General features: G+C 42.3%; 1 protein-coding gene across 1 annotated transcript in view; it reads left to right on the plus strand.

The window, feature by feature from the left end:
• Positions 1–1,077: 1,077 nt before the first annotated feature.
• Positions 1,078–14,155, plus strand: part of LOC126474662 (clumping factor B-like) — a 154,874-nt gene continuing 141,796 nt past the window's right edge. The window contains exon 1 of the mRNA XM_050102141.1: positions 1,078–1,813. Within this exon, the coding sequence (XP_049958098.1) occupies positions 1,078–1,813 (736 nt within the window). The remainder of the gene's footprint in view (positions 1,814–14,155) is intronic.

Below are 14,155 nucleotides of genomic sequence, written 5' to 3' on the forward strand. Positions count from 1 at the left end.
AGTGCCCTTGCATGTGCATATGATGTGGTCGTATCCAGTGAGAATTTGCAGAAGCCCTGTAATGTAGACTGTGTCCGTTGACAGGGACGTCATTGGCGAAATAGCATTTGTCTCCCCACAAAATATGCCTGATGAAATCCGGATTTACGGCTATTTTATTTACGAGACGTCTACAGAACGATACCCGATTTTGAAAATCTTTTCCATATAGCTATTGATGTGGGTACAGCTTAAAGAGATGCCATTTCAGTATCGTTTGTACCAAACACTTTGATATCCCCAGGTCCGCAGCAGATCTTCTTTGCCCTGAGTCCTTTGAGAGATAAGTATTACTGGGCGAAATCTAATGACTTTATTAATAATGACCGTATTATTATTATCGTCATAGGTAGAAGTAGTACTGCAACCTAAATGCTATAGCACATTGTAAGCACGTGTTATTTTCATATAAGCTGTGCTAACCGTGCGTGGGATGTGCTTCAAAATACTCAATAACGTTCCATCTGGTGCGTCGCGGATTGGTCTTTCCATGACGCGTTTTACATGGAAAGCTCGTTCTGTTGTTAAACGCATGTCTGGACGTCTAAAAACATGCACAGAAGATAGACGTCGCTGTGTAAAACGTTGTGAATACTGCCTTCGGGCCCCAGCTGCATTGCGGTTAGTCTCCCGATAGGTCAGTATTATGTCGGTGTAGTCTTCGCTGGAGGACATTGCACTTGTTATCTGTCTGAAAAATGTTCAAATGTGTGTGGTTTCCTAAGGGACCAAACTGCTGAGGTAATCGGTCCCTAGACTTACAGGCTACTTAAACTACCTTATGCTAAGAACAAAACACACACACACACACACACACACACACACACACACTCTCATGCCCGAGGGAGGACTCGAACCTCCGGCTGGAGGGGCCGCGGGATCCGTGACATGGGTCCTCTACCTACGCGGCCACTCAGCGCTGCTAACTGTAAGACCTGACTCGAACTACAGAGAGACGGCGTCGTGACCTTATCAGAGCAGAACCAGAAGGAAGGCGCACGCAGATGGCGGCATAGCTCGGTGGAGGTTCGCTTGTACATGCACTTTCCTTTGGACAGAAGTGGCGATGAAGAAGAAGAAGAAGAAGATGATGATGATCCTGATGATGATGATGATCCTGATGATGATCCTGATGATGATCCTGACGATGATCCTGATGATGATCCTGATGATGATGATGATGATGATCCTGATGATGATGATGATCCTGATGATGTTGATGATCCTGATGATGATGATCCTGATGATGATGGTGATGATCCTGATGATGATGGTGATGATCCTGATGATGATGATGATCCTGATGATGATGATGATCCTGATGATAATGATGATCCTGATGATAATGATGATCCTGATGATGATGATGATCCTGATGATGATGATCATGATGATTGTGATGATGATCCTGATGATGGTGATGATGATCCTGATGATGGTGATGATGATGATCCTGATGATGGTGATGATGATGATCCTGATGATGATGATGATGATGATCCTGATGATGATCCTGATGATGGTGATGATGATGATCCTGATGATGATCCTGATGATGATCCTGATGATGATCCTGATGATGATGATGATGATGATGATGATCCTGATGATGATCCTGATGATGATGATCCTGATGATGATGATCCTGATGATGATGATCCTGATGATGATGATCCTGATGATGATGATCCTGATGATGATGATGATCCTGATGATGATGATCCTGATGATGATGATGATCCTGATGATGGTGATGATGATGATCCTGATGATGGTGATGATGATGATGATCCTGATGACGATGATCCTGATGATATTTTTTTTGTGGCTCGCTCAACTGCGAGGTTACCACACACACACACACACACTCACACACACACACACACACACACACACACACACACACACACACGACCGAGGGAGGAGCCGCACAATCCGTGACATGGGTCCACTAACCGCGCGGCCACTCCACGTGGCCATATACTCTCTCTTCATTTTCAGCTTGCGACGTTGTGTCTGGTCATGACTCCTGCTCAGGTAGCCTTATTGTGAACCGGCCGCCCGCGATAAGCGGGAAATCCGGGTTCGAGTCGTTGTCCGGCACAAATGTTGATTATCGTCATTCTGTTACACAGGTGATGGTTAGCCATACTCGAAAACGCGAATACATTTGATGTATAAAATATGGCAAGGTTCGCTTTCTCAAAGCTTCCACGCACCGATGCGTCCATTGTGATCTTGCATGCAGAACCAGGACTCAGCTGAACGGGCAGTTGTGTGTCACTCCTGTGTCAAGTGCTGCACAGTGGACACGACAAAGTCGGGGCGCGCGCCTCTGCTGCGAAAAGGGAAGCCACAGCTATGGTTGCCGTGATAACAGACTGTCTCAGAGGTTACTGCACTTTCAGCGTGGATACTTGCCTTGATGCAGACTAGCCCATTTCCCGACTCAAGGTGCATGATGTGTGTGTGTACAAACCTGCACGGCGAAGCAAACAATATGTCTGCCCTCATGAGTGCTAGTTACGTGGGGCCATTGAGGTCCTGCTTGGCTTGGAGTATTGTCCTACGGAACCCTGCGATTCGATATTTGCGTGATTAATACAACAATGGGGAACAATAACCTGTAGCTTTGGTGGAATGCAAGCCCACCATTGTCGATTTTCGACAAGAGATGCTAGACGTTCCTGACACGATCTTCTCACAAACAGCTGACACTCAGATGCACTTCTGAATATGAAGCTCGCTCTATTATCCTTCCTTATTTCCGTTCCATTTACCTTTGAAACCCCCCCCCCCCTCCTCCCTCCGCCCCCCTCCATAACCCTGTACTGACTTTCTCCTCAGGGACTCGTTGTAGTTGAGACATATCTGTTTTAAAAATACAGTGCTTAACATTATGTACTTGGCCATGAGTGACCAATCGTTTGAAGTTCCATGAATATTAACTGAGTATTAGCCCTACCTTCTATCCTAAGAAGGAAACTCTACAATGGAAATTGAATTAGTGAACTCCAAAACAACTCATTGGGGTTTGCACTTCATTAAACATTTCAAATAATTTTCTCTTCAAATGTTTCAAATGGCTATAAGCACTATGGGACTTAAAATCTGAGGTGATCAGTCCCCTAGACTTAGAACAACTAAAACCTAACCAACCTAAGGACATCACACACATCCATACCCGAGGCAGGATTCGAATCTGCGACCGTAGCAGCAGCGCGGTTCCAGACTGAAACGCTAAGACCCCTCGACCACAGCGGATGGCAATAATTTTCTCTCATAGGGTACATCAGGTTAGACATCACAGGACAAGGTAAAGCGTGCTGGTATGTATATTCTGACGAAGCTTACTAAGTAGCTTCACAATGAGCATTTATTTATCCGATGGAGCATACTCCTGAATCTGCGCTTACGTGGAATACTCATAAAAATACTAACACTATGGTTAATAAAATTTTCTCGGGCTTCCAGCCGCGTCAGGTGGTTAAAATCCCACGTGCTTTCGACCGAGCTCTCCCCGGTCATTGTCAAGTGGCAAGACTGACTGCTGTGTCGCCGTGGCCACGTCGTTATATAGCCGCACTGCTGGCTGTGACGTCACTGGTGCTCTCTTCCTCGCCATATACGGTAATGTTTCCATCCCGCGTGCTTACGCCTACGCTATCCAGAAAAATCAGCCGTGGCAGAACACGCCTTAGATAATGGACACTGAATTCTATTCGACGAAACATCTGTCGTTATGAAGACGGAGCGATTTTGGGATAGCGTCATAAAAGAAGTTATTGAAATAAAAACCTCTGAAAACACCAAGGACGGCGGTTTGCAGCTTAGTACAGCCTAGGACCCGGCTATCGCGATGTTTAAATGGGCATGACGGACGCGGGGTGGAAACGTTACCGTATATGCCGAGGAAGAGAGCACCAGTGACGTCACAGCCAGCGGTGCGGCTTTATAACGACGCGGCCACGGCGACAGAGCAGTCAGTCTTACAACTTGACAATGACCGGGGAGAGTGCGGTCGAAAGCTCGTGGGATTTTAACCACCTGACGCGGCTGGAACCCCGAGAAAATTTTATTAATTCATATCGATACGAAACAATGCATTCATATTATGGTTATATACGAGAAAATGCTAATAACGTATCGATCATAGTTAGGCAGCAAGGATTTGTGCACTAAGGAGAGGCATTAAGAACATGCATGTGCTTATACACGAAGGTTCATACTCAATGAGAAATCGATTGCGAGTTCGCTAATTTCATTAAGCCGACTGCTGTGGCAGAGAGGTTCTCGGCGCTTCAGTCCGGAACTGCGCTGCTGCTGCGTTCGATGGTTCGAATGCTGCCTCGGGCATGGATGTGTGTGATGTCCTTAGGTTAGTTAGGTTTAAGTAGTTCTAAGTCTAGGGGACTGATGACCTCCAATGTTAAGTCCCATAGTGCTTAGAGCCATTTGTACCATTTAGCTTCCATTGATACCTGAATCATGAAAGCCAGCTCGTGATTCAGAACCAAAAGAATCATGAAAGTTCACTGGCCACACGATGCATGATGTGAATCGTGCCGGATTAAGGGCCGAGTTTAGTTCCATCCGGATATAGATAAACTGCTCTGCTCCCAACGATTGAGTTTAATCGTTATAGAGAATTCTAATTCGAACAAACTGTCATCCAAAAATCACTGTTCATGTATGCACAGAAGCAGAACATCATACCTATTTCATCACGGAGCAACGACTGCTTGCTGTAGCACATGTCGTCCACAGCCTCGTCAGTTCTGTTTCAAATCCAAACTGAGTGGCCTCTGCGGACAGAGACTAAACAAAGTTGGTAGGGGCACACTGACCAATCAGCAAGACGAATTTGCTAGGGGTGCCAGGCGTTTCCTCCTGTCAAGTAAAAGGAGAGGAAGCACCTGGTTCCTTCGCTCTAAAGTTTTCTATCTAGTTTAACATCTGAAAACTAGAAGACGGCGTCCCTATCCTTGAATTCGGAAGGAGCAATTACATGGCTGCGCATCTAGGGATGCACAGCCGAGTGTGGTAACAGAGTGGCATGACAGACTGTCACGGTCAGGTGTCTCCCACAGACTGCCTCAGCATCCGAATTTCTCTAGTTGCTTGCATTTATAATTACACACACATTCATTCAGCCACCTATTACCCATGTTTGAGGCAGGTGGTTATAGGTAAATGTGCTCATTATCAGTTTTAAACAAGACGAAAATAAACACATTCAGTTTAGGTTCCCAGTGTAATCTTATTCTGTGACACGTATGAGCGAAGTCAGGTGAAGGAAAGATACTCTGTTCAAAATGGCTCTGAGCGCTATGGGACTTAACATCTGAGGTCAACAATCCCTTTGAACTTAGAACTACTTAAACCTAACTAACCTAAGGACATCACATACATCTATGTCCGAGGCAGGATTCGAACATGCGACCGTAGTGGTTGCGCGGTTCCAGACTGAAGCGCCTAGAACCGCTCGGCCACAACGGCCGGCAAAGATATTCTGTCAAATGTGATAAACCACAACATTGGATAGGGCTCTTCTCATCTTTGCTGTGTGAGTCATTGTAGAAAATGGTAAGGAGATGTGGGCTGCAGAGGGGTGTGAAATTGTCTTCGTATGAAAGCTGGACAGAAGCAGAAATGATTAACGAGCAAGTTAATACAACAAACAGAAGACTTTACGAAGTGTACAAAGACTTTATAAATAATGCAGTAGCATAGAGTGTCCAGATCTTACAACTGCAGCAATGATGGAATCAGAGCAGCGACTAGGCAGGTTCTGCGTAGTGTCCTGAAACGAACCATCTCTAAGCGCGAGTAGACTGAGTCACTGCCGTCGGCCAGCCTACATCAATTGCGGCGGCAGAGGGCGCTTGTGGTACGGAGCAACTGGAGGCAGACCTCAGCGGAAGCTGAGGATTGGGTCCTCCAGATCCCGCGTGACCGCTATCAGCGTCAGAGGGAAACCTACTGGTGGTGTGGTGTCGATACTTGATACCACAGTCTTGACCAAATCAAATAACATCCTATACAGCAATACGAAAATGTATCCAGCAAAGGCTGTTTGGTTGCCAGAACGACATTAAGCAGAATCACTGTCTTTCATGTAACTTTGGTAGTTACAAGGATATGGACAGCTGTATATTCATTTTAAATAGAACCTACATTTTTCTTTTCGGTAATCCACTTCTTCTCTTCAAGACCTGCTCAAAAATTAGTTACATTGTACCATTCATCTTTGAGTCGTTACAAATGTAACACGAAACTGACTTTGATTCAGCTGTATTAGCACACAGTGCATGTATCTGGGATAGTGAGACTCGTCGAAATGCTAGGATTGATAGTAAAAAGATGGAAACACATTCGCTGCACATATTCCACACCACCAAGCCACACTGTCTGAGCTTGGAAGGGGATGACGGGGAAACAGTGAACATGACGCATTTAAACGGTAGTGCAGTCGCACTGCATGCGACTTGGTTTTATATTTTACATTTTTCAACAATATAGGTCACAAACAAAACAAACTTTCAGTATTATTAAATTAATTTTGGCGTGCTGAAGACACAATACAATTTTTATATGGTTCGAAATATCGGCATACGGACAGATGCAGACAATTTCTGAGATTTTCGCAATCAACTTGGCATGTAATCACGACTTATTTCGTTTCGTAATCGGAACAAGGTATTGAACACAAATATTTTAGCACTTTAGCAACCTCATTACGGAGAGGTGAAAACTCTACCTGTGGAAAGCAACGTAGACATCCTGAACAGTTTTAACGTAAAAATATTTGTCATTATAACGGGAATTACCTTGCATGTCAACCCATTACATCTGCACTTGCATAGGGGCGCTTGCAACTATAATGGCAAACGGTCTCGAAAACAGCTCGAAAACAGATGTAAGATTGACAGTGCCCTCAGAGTTTATGAAACTATCCCTGTAACTCTTTCAAGGCCACAGTGAATTCTTCAAATCTTGCGTTTTCTTTAATAGCACTGAGGTTAGGAGCTGTACTGTTTTTCTCTGAATGTGTCCCTTCTATAAAGCGATTTCCTTTTTAAACGCATTCTCATTACATCTGAAAGAAGTTGTTTCCCATCACGCATTGTGTTACTGGGGGCACTGGGCAGTCAAGTGAACTTAAAATGCGAGGTCTGCAATACATTCTGGATATTTTAATTTTCGTTCATGCTTTGTTGTTTCCTGCACAAATTCAGCAAAGGCGGATTTTAAATCGAAAAGTAATTCCAGATATGCCTCTTCACTTAAACAACGTACTTTGCAGTAATATATATACCGTCCATACTTTTCGTTCAATTCCATCGTTAACTGTTGCAACTGACGGTGGAATAATGCATGCGACTTCAGAAATTTTACGATTCATACCACCAATTTCTTCACATGCTGCATGAATTCAAATTTAGCACAAAGTGCTTCTTTATGCACAGACCAATGAATTTCGTACGTCAGTCATTGTAATTTTTTGCTCTCTCATTGTCAACTAAATTTTTAAATTCTTTCCGCGTGGTACTGTAATGTCATTTAGTAACAAATTTGCAGTACCTGTCTATTACTCGACTGCTTAATGGAAATGAGAATTTTCATCCCACTCTTGTGTAACTCCATTTCATTTTTAAGGGCTTGAGATGACTGATCGCTAGACTGCCTGAGCAAACATCTACTGGGCCTTGAGCATCCTTCATATCATGAACAAACAGCGAAGGTAAACAGCGCTGACACCACGACTCTGGCGAACTGAAGAGAGTTTTGTCGACCAAAAAATGCCACACTGCAGTACTAAATGAAATAAATGGCATGCATTCGCAGTTGCGAATATGGATAACCATGAACTGTTAACGGAGTGACGACAATGAATCTTTGTGCCGGACTAGGACTAGAAACCCGGATTTCTCTCTTGACCTGCACAGTACATTCATTACGTATATTCCTGCACATGGGCGTCACTTTAGTTGAAAGTCGCTTGCCCGGTATAGGCGAATAAATACGATATTTCAGAGCCTGTGTTGCTCAGAATTACGAAGGTGTTAAAAGCAGACGGAATAGGGATCAGCGAGTGAATACGTGCATAAAGGCTGCTGGTACAGATTGGTACACACATGGAAATATCCATATTGTATTTCTTTTGCTTCATTCAATATCTATTATAGCTCGGTTTTATTCCATAGATTTAAAAATACAACGGAGTTGATGTGTCTAAAAGTAATTGAGAAACTTCCTGCCGGCCTTTAAAATGGTGGAATTGCTAAATTGACACTGTAGTCATTTTCTCGCTTATGATGTTTGTGGTAAATAAGAAATTTGTTTAAAAAGAAACATGTGCTCATAAGAAAGAGGAACAACTCCTAACTCGGAAAGCTTGTACAAGTGTTGCATTTTTAGGATTCCTTTTGTCTGTTACAACATATTTCCAGTTGGAGTACTCAAGATTTATGTTAAATGTGTTGTGAAACTTACTGAGGTAAATGGGAAACTACATGGTAGTACTAAAGACCAGTCATCGTTAAGTTTTCGATCCATCCATCGTGGTTTACACCTTCGATGATTTTCCGAAAATGTTACAAACAAATGCGAGATACGATCCTATAGGTATGCCATGTCCGACACTTTTCGTATCCTTTAGCGAGGCTCTGGTGCAATATTTATTTATTTAATATTATTCTGATGATCATTAATGTTATCATCCTTCACGTTTGGACCCTACTGATACACACGCTATACACCAAAATTCAAATCTCCTTTTTCATAGACCAATACTTCCATTCTATCATGATGCACTTTTTTTCCTATCCTCAGACGAAGCCGTTTCGGTATTATTGAATTTTAGTGCTTGGCCAAACGTCCGATCATGAATTTCCGGTCGTTTTTACAATCTTGCATTTCCTGTTTTGTCCTTACATCTCTCAGGTCTTACTTTATTGCTGTGATCTTTTTTACCAGCTCAGTTTTAGCTTTGCCTCCAGGTTGGTTGGTTGGTTGTTTTGGGGAAGGAGACCAAACAGCGAGGTCATCGGTCTCATCGGATTAGGGAAGGACGGGGAAGGAAGTCGGCCGTGCCCATTGAAAGGAACCATCCCGGCATTTGCCTGGAGTGATTTAGGGAAATCACGAAAAGCGAAATCAGGATGGCCGGACGCAGGATTGAACCGTCGTCTTCCCGAATGCGAGTCCAGTGTTTAACCACTGCGCCACCTCGCTCGGTTTTGCCTCCAGCTTTGTAGCACTTGACGTTTGATGTAGTTGATGTGATTGGTTCAACTTTTCTACGTGGCCATAGAATTTTAGCCTTCATATTTCATTTGCTAAGAAATGTTAGTATACTCGTAAATTTTCTTATTTGCTCTTGGTCTTAACTTTATATATTACTTGTATCTTGGTTCTAAAACACTTCTCTTTTGTCAGTTCTTTAATATCTCGTTTTCATTTCCAAATGAATCACAGAAACGTTGGTTTAGTGACGCTTTAGTTGTGTTCATTGGTTCACTTTGAAACGCATTACTGTTGTACCCCTCCTATGAGTGTGTATCATTTTTCCATTTTGTGTCAACAAATTTTAGATCCAGTCTTTTCTAGGACATTATCTTCATTATTTAAGTGACGGCGTTGTGACGATGGTGGTGGAGGTGGCGGTGTTGTTGTTGTTGTTGTTGTTGTTGTTGATGATGATGATGATGATGATGATGATGATGATGATGATGTGTACAGCTGACCCAGAAAGTTTTTGGTGGTGTTTCCTGTATTTTTGGGAAGTACGTATGAGGTGTAGGAGCCTTCTATCCCAGAAAACTTCATAATGTATTACTTTTTGTATGGCTAGATATTAAGTGGGTATAACGTTCTAACATCTGTTTTGATGGGTACTGGCTCCATTCTTTATATACAATAGTAGTAAGCAAGTACTGCAAGTTTCTCAGTGTACATTTCCAGTCTTAGCAACTAACGCTGGATTGTCAGTGCATTCGAGATTTTATTGATTTGGTGTAGCATATATAGTGAACGTATTGAGGTTTTGCCCCCCCCCCCCCCTGTTCTTGTGACCCAAATATAATTTGCTACGGTCAAAGGTGCTGCAGTCATGGACTGAGCGGCTGGTGCCGGCGGAGGTTCGAGTCCTCCCTCGCGCATGGGTGTGTGTGTTTGTCCTTAGGATACTTTAGGTTCAGTAGTGTGTAGGCTTAGGGACTGATGACCATAGCAGTTAAGTCCCATAAGATTTCACACACATTTGAACGCACATAATTTGCTATGAGGGCGATGTACTTGAGGACAATATTATGGAAATGGAAGAGGATGTAGATGAAGATGAAATGGGAGATACAATACTGCATGAAGAGTTTGACAGAGCACTGAAAGTTCTGAGTCGAACAAGGCCCCGGGAGCAGACAACATTCCATTAGAACTACTGACGGCCTTGGGAGAGCCAGTCCTGACAAAACTCTACCATCTGGTGAGCAAGATGTATGAGACAGGCGAAATATCCTCAGACTTCAGGAAGAATATAATAATTCCAATCCCAAAGAAAGCAGATGTTGACAGATGTGAAAATTACCGAACTATCAGTTTAATAAGCCACAGCTGCAAAAATACTAACGCGAATACCTTACAGACGAATGGAAAAATTGGTAGAAGTCGACCTCGGGGAAGATCAGTTTGGATTCCATAGAAATGTTGGAACACGTGAGACAATACTGACCTTACCCCTTATCTTAGAAGAAAGATTAAGGAAAGGCAAACCTAAGTTTCTAGCATTTGTAGACTTAGAGAAAGCTTTTGACAATGTTGACTGGAATACTCTCTTTCAAATTCTTAAGGTGGCAGGGGTAAAATACAGGGAGCGAAAGGCTATTTACAATTTGTACAGAAACCAGATGGCAGTTATCAGAGTCGAGGGGCACGAAAGGGAACCAGTGGTTGGGAAGGGAGTGTGACAGGGTTGTAGCCTCTCCTCGATGTTATTCAATCTGTACAGTGAGCAAACAGTAAAGGAAATAAAAGAAAAGTTTGGAGTAGGTATTAAAATCCATGGAGAAGAAATAAAAACTTTAAGGTTCGCCGATGACATTGTAATTATGTCAGAGATAGCAAAGGACTTGGAAGAGCAGTTGAACGGAATGGACAGTGTCTGTAAAGGAGCATATAAGATGAACATCAACAAAAGGAAAACCAGGATCATGGAATGTAGTCGAATTAAGTTGGGTGACGCTGAGGGAATTAGATTAGGAAATGAGACACTTAAAGTAGTAAAGGAGTTTTGCTATTTGGGGAGCAAAATAACTGATGATGGTCGAAGTAGAGAGGATGTAATATGTAGAATGGCAATGGCAAGGAAAGCGTTTCTGAAGAAGAGAAATTTGTTAATATCGAGTATAGATTTAAGTGTCAGGAAGTCGTGTTTCTGAAAGTTTTTGTGTGGAGTATAGGCATGTATGGAAGTGAAGCATCGACGATAAATAGTTTGGACAAGAAGAGAATAGAAGCTTTCGAAATGTGGTGCTACAGAAGAATGCTGAAGATTAGATGGGTAGATCACCTAACTAATGAGGAGGTATTGAATAGAAATAGGAGAGAAGAGGAGTTTGTGGCACAACTTGACAAGAAGAAGGGACCGGTTGGTAGGGCATGTTCTGAGGCATCAAGGGATCACAAATTTAGTATTGGAGGGCAGCGTGGAGTGTAAAAATCGTAGAGGGAGACCAAGAGATGAATACACTAAGCAGATTCAGAAGGATGTGGGTTGCAGTAAGTACTGTGAGATGAAGAAGCTAGCATAAGATAGAGTAGCATGGAGAGCTGCATCAAACCAGTCTCAGGAGTGAAGACCACAACAACAACAACAACAACAACAACAACAACAATTTGCTATGACGTCCGCCTTTGACGTTCTCCACAGACACTTAGAATTTTACTACTACTCTTACTAACAATAATAATAATAATAATAATAATAATAATAATAATAATACAAATTGTTTTAATAAATAAGTTTATATTATTACTTAATACTTCACTGTAACATAGTTTGCAAACCAGAAAAATCCACAATTTTAAAACATTCGCCCAAAAATTTGAGAAGCTCATCTGTCATTTAAGAACTGTAAGTTGGCTGTTTCTTTTACATCTTTCATTACTCTTTATTTCGCTTATTAGTTCTGTACCTACTTATCGACTTTTGCCTACATAGTATGTCTTTGGAGGAGCTTACAAGGTGTTTAGGAAGATCTCTGAGTTTTAGTTCAGCGTCGAACTCTGGGTAGCAGGTCTGAAAAGGCTCGTAAATTCTGTCGTGTTTAGCGCGACGTCGTATTTGGCTTTCTGATGGAGCCGTTCCCGGTTTGCGGCTATAAGGTTTGGAGAAAGATTTCGTTTGGCTGTGTGGCGGAAGAGCGCGTTTGCATCATGAGTTTGTTAATTAGTCACAGAGATCGTGTAGTTCACGTAATTATTTCCCTGGTACGTACTGCGTTGTTTACAGCAATGGATTTCACTGAAACTTTCGTGACTTGTAACCGCGTCTTCCATTTGGGGAGATGGTCCATGTGCGTTTGTAAAAACATATAGATTTTGCTTTGTTTCATTTGTTCACGTATTGATAGTGTACCTTTTATTTCCGACTACTGCTGTTGAACATCATGTCGTGGCTTAACTACTTTGGAGACAATTCCATGTCTTGATATACTAACCTCATTTAAATCAATTTCGTTTACTTCTCACCACTTCCCTCTCTAACGCATTTATACCTGTGTGACGCGAAAAGTGGCAACTGATTCTAATTAATGAAAAGTGTGTAGTCGTTCATAGATTTCGGTTACACGATAAATCCGAAGGCTGTGAACTGAACGAAGCACTTAAGGATTAAAATTACGAACATTTTAAATTGCAACGATCTGATAGATAATGTGTGGAAAGCATACCAGAAACTGCGATTTATTGACAGAAGACTAAGAAAATGCAACAGGTCTACTACGCTTGTTTGTCCAGTTCTAGAGTATTGCTGCACGGTATGGGATCCGCATCCGATAGGAGTGACGGAGCACATAAAAAAGTTCAAAGAAGGGCAGCTCGCTTTATACTATCGTGAAAAAGGGGGGGGGGCAGAGGAGTATACCACGGATATAGTACGCGAAGTGGGTTGGAAACCATTAAAACAAAGACGCTATTCTAATGAAATTTCGATCACCAACTATATACTCCGAATGCGAAAATATTTTGTTGTCATACACCTACACAGGGAGAAATGGTCATCATAATAAAATAAGAGGAATCAGAGCTCGCATGGAAAGATTCAAGTGTTCGTTTCCCGCGCCCGCTGTTAGAGAGTGAAGCGGTAATGAAATAGTTTGAAGGTGGTTAGATGAACGCTCTGCCAGGCTCTCAATATCGGTAGAAACTTTCACGAATTCTTAATACGATTGCCGGCCGAAGTGGCCGTGCGGTTAAAGGCGCTGCAGTCTGGAACCGCAAGACCGCTACGGTCACAGGTTCGAATCCTGCCTCGGGCATGGATGTTTGTGTTGTCCTTAGGTTAGTTAGGTTTAACTAGTTCTAAGTTCTAGGGGACTAATGACCTCAGCAGTTGAGTCCCATAATGCTCAGAGCCATTTGAACCATTTCTTAATACGATTAGTCTCAAAATTAAAATTAATTGCTGTGAAAATTATACTTACGTTTCTATGCACGATTTTTCAACACAAAAGGTAGGTATTGAAGTATGATGTAGATGCGACAGTCGCAATTTGTTCAGTTGATAAAGTGTGATTATTTGATGTCTTGCATGTGAGCAAAAATAAGTGTGGGTCCACATGCCCATAGCTTATTACCGTGCTACAAGAGCTGTAGGTTATATGCTTTTCATACAACGTCAGATTTTGGTTACTTCTATTCAGGTTGATGTTAATTCAATTGGCCATTGTAACTGATTGCATTAAGTAAACCTTTCCGGCCCATGTCATTTCCTATATATTTTTCAGTCAGATCGTGTTACTAATTCGATTCATTGTATATGAATGGGTAGTGTTCAGTTCAGGACATGTTCCAGACTTTCAAAGGTAATCTTTCAAAACCTGACGGAACTTTACAG

Source organism: Schistocerca serialis, chromosome 4 (genome assembly GCF_023864345.2).
Source record: "Schistocerca serialis cubense isolate TAMUIC-IGC-003099 chromosome 4, iqSchSeri2.2, whole genome shotgun sequence".
In the NCBI taxonomy this organism is placed as follows: domain Eukaryota; kingdom Metazoa; phylum Arthropoda; class Insecta; order Orthoptera; family Acrididae; genus Schistocerca; species Schistocerca serialis.